The sequence below is a fragment of the Dermacentor albipictus genome, chromosome 2 (assembly GCF_038994185.2).
Source record: "Dermacentor albipictus isolate Rhodes 1998 colony chromosome 2, USDA_Dalb.pri_finalv2, whole genome shotgun sequence".
Lineage (NCBI taxonomy): Eukaryota > Metazoa > Arthropoda > Arachnida > Ixodida > Ixodidae > Dermacentor > Dermacentor albipictus.
In genome coordinates, this window is record NC_091822.1 from 58,463,235 (window position 1) to 58,469,234 (window position 6,000).

The window sequence follows — 6,000 nt, forward strand, 5'->3', positions numbered from 1 at the left end:
TTCGCGAGTTGCAACGACCACGTGACATTCCAATGCAACACGTGCGACTACATTAATTCAAACAGCAACCAATAGAAATGAAAGTTCATCGTAACAATCGCTACGCGGTATTAAATGATCCAAACGTATAATTATATGTTACATAAAATCATACGGCGACCTTGACGATGGAGGGCGCTCGCGGTCAGACGGTTCACGGCTCAGCTTCTTATGGAGGCCAGGCGGAGAGAATAGCAACTTGAAAATGAATGACCTAGCTTGTGCTACTCCCTTTCTGCCTACTCCCTTTCTCAGCGCTGCCCCCCATTGCTAGAACTTTCAGGCCATGTTATATAAGAGCGCGTTTGGCGTGCTACACATGGTTATTTGGACCCTCCATGGACATGGACCCTCCAGGCGCACTTCTACCGTCGCCATCGCCGTTGCTGTGAGGTTCCATGGAAAGACCAAGGGCGATGAAACCATCGCCGCGGGCCGTATGCTGTACGTGCGAATGAAGGCGTGCAAGGCCGAGCCACTGAACGCGGCCACTGAACGTTCGTGTTGCTAAACGACCGTGGCGTTTGCAGTAGCTTACACTTTGCACGCTTCCGCTATTGGTAAGCTTCTCTGTAACGTACTAATTTGCGTTCCCTTTGCTCCGGTATTTCAGCAGGCAACTTTGCCTTTGCGTGAGATTTAGCAGTGTGTGCTGCCTAGCTATATCTACTGGATGACCGGATTCAGCCGGTCGCTTGCGCTGTAGCGCACGCATAGACGTCCCGGCCAGCACGTCATTCATGGCCAGATTGAGCAATCAAGCACCGGCAAAGCAGCTGGTTGAGTCGCGTTTACAGTCAGACGTTATCGGCACGCGGGCGATCGCCGCTCGACGCCGGGTGCGTCGAAGTGCGTTGGCCGCATCCGGTTACGGTGGCGGCGCCAGAGCATCGAACCATCCGTGTATCTATACACGCTGTTGTTCTCACCAACGTATAGGGACGTGTGCGCACTCTCACGTTACGTCTGACTATATTGAGGCCTTTGATTTTCGCATCGTCACATGGTACCGGAGGGCCGAGGCTCTGATCGAGAGCAGCTACGTTACCTCTTCGCAACGGATCACGTGGAGGTACATCCCCCCGGCCGCACTTGCACTCCGGCGGCCCAATGTCATAGCGAAGCGATGAATGACCTTCCCAGACATACGTAGTAGAGCTTTCGGTCTAAAATAATGGGCGTATATCTCATCAAGGAGGAGAGACCTTCCAAAGAGGAAGACGAAAGGAGACCCTCTCCACCCGGCATGAGACCTTCAACGTCCGCTTCTGAACCTACCACACTTTGCCTTGGCGGCACAGGCTCGATATCTACCACTGCAACCACTGCTTCTGCACGCGTGCGAATTGTTGGGAGTATACATTTCCTAATGTTAGAGCAGAAAAGGGGCCAAACTACCAACCAACTAGGAAACATACGTACGCGTCTATGAACAGGGTATTTGCTGAGACCAGTGGCACTGCTTGTGAGATGAACATTTTTCATGCAAATACTTCCAGAAATAGTTGTAAATAGTCCTTCACTGCGAATGGTGGCCGCACGTAAGAGTTGTACAGTCAAGATATTGAGCCTGAATGGCCCAATGTTCCCCGCAGTATGATCATAGACATAGCAAGGCAGCGCAATGCAATCTTGAAAACATTTTAGGATCTTGCAGTGAACGTTTCGAGCGAGAATTCTGAACAGCTGCGAGATCTTTTGCCCGAGATGGCTAAGCATGTCAAAATGGCTTTGACTATCGCAGTCTCGTCATGCACATATGAGAGATAATTTTCATGCTTCCGTCGCGCCAAAACATACCAGAGATAAACATTGGGACAAGCGAGATTAAACCACATAAAAATTCTTCATGAGCACAAAAGGCTCGCCCACTAAAATAAATCGTAATGACATCACAGACGACATTATTGAGAGGTAAAATGAGCATACGAACACATTCTCGATTGTGTGGTAGCCATTGTGTAAAATGGCAGTGAACTTCACCAGCGTATAATGAGTAGCGCATGCGCAGGGTAAAGCAGCCCCAGCGTAGGGTTGCCAACCGGACCCTCGACTGGTTAGCATCCCTGCCTTCCTCTGTCCTAAAGCCTCGATTTCCCCACTCCGTTAGTACAACGTCTGTCCTATGAGTATTGTTCTTTTCTTTTATTTTGTATGGAGTTTGGTACTTGTTTAAATATTTGGAAAGGCAAAGAGTTTATGATCGTTCTTTACATTTCATACTGCTAGATTTTTGTGGCAATGTTTGTACTGCCCAGTGTATAGTGGACACGAAAACTTGAAATCTTTTTAATTTTTAATTGTTAGCTTATTACGTAAACATTTCTATTTTCCTGTGGTTCTTACGAAGTAGGGATTTGTACTTAGCTTGTAATATATGAATTGTTGGCTTGTCGTGGAAATGTTCGTGTAGACAAATGTTTTCTCACACTTTCACTAAAGGCGTAATGAATGTCTGCCAGAAGTTTACGTGTCTTTCAGTTTCCATTTTATTTATTTTTTAGTATCTTAAGAACCATGCTTTCGTTCTTTGTTATTATATCTGCTTGACTTTGGAAACAAAACTGTTGTTTAAATATATTGTCTCCCCGTCTGTGTATATCTCTTGCCAAGGAGCGTGCGCGGGGAGAATAAAAGAAAGAGACGGTGCTAATCGCAGCCCCCCCCCCCTTTCCTGGCAGATGGAAACTCGACACCTATGTCGGCCCCTATCTTGAATTTTTATTTCCCGCCTTTTAGTTCTAATTTAGGTTTTCGATTAATTTGTATCCTGAACGCAAAAGGAAGGGAAAATTGGCTTACCCATCAGGTACGACGTCACAGAGGAGATAGTCTTGGCCCAGGAAGCCGCCTCATGGTTGATGCCAAATTTTCCCATGAACAGTACGTAGAAAACACCGACATTTGTCTGTGGCAGCGCGAACAAACCACTCACACAAGCTGCCAGAAAGGGCACCGTCCAGCAACTGTCTTTTAAGCAAGGTGCGGTGTGGCCACGAGGTTCGGAAGCAACCAGGCGCGTAGACATGATTCTGCAGAATTACATGAGGCGCCACTAATTACATAACGCAAATGATGGTAAAAAATAATGCTGCAGGTCCGTTCTATGCCCATGAGCACTCTTAACATTTATTAGAGCAGGGCCGTTGTGTTCTTCTAGCAACATTTCTATTACTATGGATGTATGACGAGGCAGCATACATATGCACTGCACCATTTAACAAAGAAGCCTTCGTAGTGTACCTGTGCCAAGGAAACCTAAGACGTTTTCCCGCCAAGCAGGCGATCTCCATGAAAATGAGTGAATCATTGCGTCTGAGCCACCAATCAATCGCACAATTTGCTTTGGGGATGCCTGCTTAAACCGCGATGGCGCTCAGTTTTTATGAAGTTGCTTCTCCATGTAAAAAAAGAAAAGCTAAACGAGCCTTGACATGCTAATACGCCTAAATATCACTCTCTTTACTGGCTCTATTTCGCTTCCGCCACAATATTGGCCACATCGCGGGTTCAATACCGGAATACTATGCGTTAGCTGAAACACTACGACAAGATCACGATGATAACATCCCTTTTGAGATTTTTCAAGCAAAAAGTGGCCATTCGCAAAGGCGTTCCAAGTTTTTTTTTTAATTATATGCCTGTTTCTTGTTGCGATAGCAAACATATGGGCGTATTCTTGCCGTCACCGTGATCTTCTGTATCAAGTCCAAGGGAGATAGCACAGTTCCTGCGCACCGTATGCTGTATGCGCGAGTGAAAGCTTGCGAGAGTGAGCCAACAATCGCGGCTCAATCACGCGCGCGCAAGGAAGGAAAGCGTGGAGGATGGGGCTCAAGGAACCGGGATGAAGATAGATAGGGGGTCGGACAGGGGACGGTGTAATTCGGCCCAAACAGCGAATGCTGGGGCTGCGCGCCGTCGCGCGGCTGTTATCTTGACAGTGATGTGCTTTGGGGACACAGTCTAGGCGCACCGACGGCTCGTAGCTTTGCGTGTGCTTTGTTCTCGCCGCTAGTTTGCGTTGAAGCGATAGACAGCGCGAAAGTCACTTCGCTCGCTCCTGCTGCCGCGCTTTGACAGCTGCCACCGCCCGCGGTCATCGAGTATGGTGTGTCGTTGTTTCTCTGTGCGCGCTGACACCATGCTTGTTAATTCAGCTGTTAAGTGAGTCTTTACAAGTTTATACAGCCGGTAAAGCTACAATCCTTACTTCGTATAGCAGTCTACTAATTCACTATCGGAACCGATGTTTCGCCTATCGGGGGAAACTCCAACTTTCTTGCAGTCTCTAGTGACTGTTCAGCAACTGTTGAACGCAAAGCATCAATTAGCAGAGGTGTAGCAGTTTCCACTTCTGCTTGGTAGTGCCAGCTTTCATCGAGAATGTGGAATGTAAATAACGCCATCTTGCTGGAAAACGTGCATGCTACATTTTTGTTTTTAGCGATTACTGCTATAGAGCGCGTGTTAACACGTCGGCGTGAAATGAAGTGCTACTGTTTTACAATATTTAAGCATCTTAAATATTTCTTGTAATAACGTTTTCTTCGAAACGTCGCACTTTTTTAGAATCAGGTATCCGGAGACCGTGCCCTCATGGTGTACATAATAAAAAGGCTCATTTCACTAGTTTTGTGAATGAACAATGTGGGAAGTTTCGAGGTTCTATAGATTCTATAGGTTAACACCTCTACCAGAGCCTTGTACCAGAGCCTTGTAATCAGTTGGCGATTGCTACGGTATTGCTATTACAACCATCCAGCTTAGAACATCTAAATTAAATCAAGGGCGCTATCATGTAAAGCTATTCGAAACTTTTCTATTCCAATTCTGCAATCAGCCCACCACGATTGGTCAAAAACTTCTTTAAACCATCCTAACTTCGACACCCCAACTTCGCCTGTCACGCGACGTCACGAAAACTTCGATAGCTCGCCATCTTATATGATGCGGACACACTCATTATGCATAATTTAACCGAAAAATTAGTTATTTCTGATTCGACGTCTTTTAGCCATTAACCCTCAGCTATTGGTCAAACTTTTTCCTGCAGCATCCACTTCACATGCCTGTCACGCGACAGGAGATGAGAATAAAAACCATTGCAATAGTTTTACGCTGTGGGGCCCCAAAATAGAGCAAAGCCGCGAGTTGGGCTAGACTGTCGAAGTTCATGTTTATGAGATCGTGAGACGAACCGAAACTGTAGAATTTGGTTTGTGTTCAACTGGGCGTCAAGATCTGATCAACACAAACTATACACCCCGTTTCTCGGCTGCTAGGTAGGCTACGCATAACAGTACATCTTCTTGCAAGTACATTTCGTTTCTGGATATAAACAAGCTGCAAAGTACAATTGCCTCAACACGTGATAAGCTGTATGCTTGGTTCAGTAATTACTATGCCGACTTCAGCCACCTCTATTATTTCGCTGCAGAGCAGCACTTTACTTGAAGGCAGTACTCACAAGTTTTCAAGTAGGTCGTACGAAAAAGCGCTATGGACACGGCCGCTGCACAGCAACGGCAGGTGCACGGGCAGGAAGCACACTCACTACGAATGCCTTTTCCTCCACGCAGCATACAGAGCTCGCACGGGATTCAAGTGTAGCACGCACTGGCAGTTTATGACGGCGGCGCAAGCGGTGGCCGAATGGCGTTTATCTTTTTTAACTGCGCGCCAGGTCGATGCTGTACAGCTGTGGCTTCCTTTTTCAGAGGTCGGTATTAACACACTAAACGGTAGGAATACAAAACAGAATTTCTCGCATAAGCAGCCGGTCGCGCAGCAATACACACACACCCACAGATATATACACATATACATACATACATATACATATATATATATATATATATATATATATATATATATATATATATATATATATATATATATATATATATATATATGTGTGTGTGTGTGTGTGTGTGTGTGTGTGTGTGTGTGTGTGTACGT

The 6,000-nt window shown here is 46.1% G+C and overlaps 1 protein-coding gene across 1 annotated transcript in view; it reads right to left on the minus strand.

The window, feature by feature from the left end:
- LOC139055417 (monocarboxylate transporter 12-B-like) overlaps positions 1–5,646 on the minus strand; it is a 65,847-nt gene extending 60,201 nt beyond the window's left edge. Inside the window, exons 1-2 of the mRNA XM_070532874.1 lie at positions 5,510–5,646; positions 2,842–3,071 (exon numbers count right to left, since the gene is read on the minus strand). Coding sequence (XP_070388975.1) covers positions 2,842–3,067 — 226 coding nt within the window. The 5' untranslated portion in view covers positions 3,068–3,071; positions 5,510–5,646. The remainder of the gene's footprint in view (positions 1–2,841; positions 3,072–5,509) is intronic.
- Between the last annotated feature and the right edge of the window lie 354 nt (positions 5,647–6,000).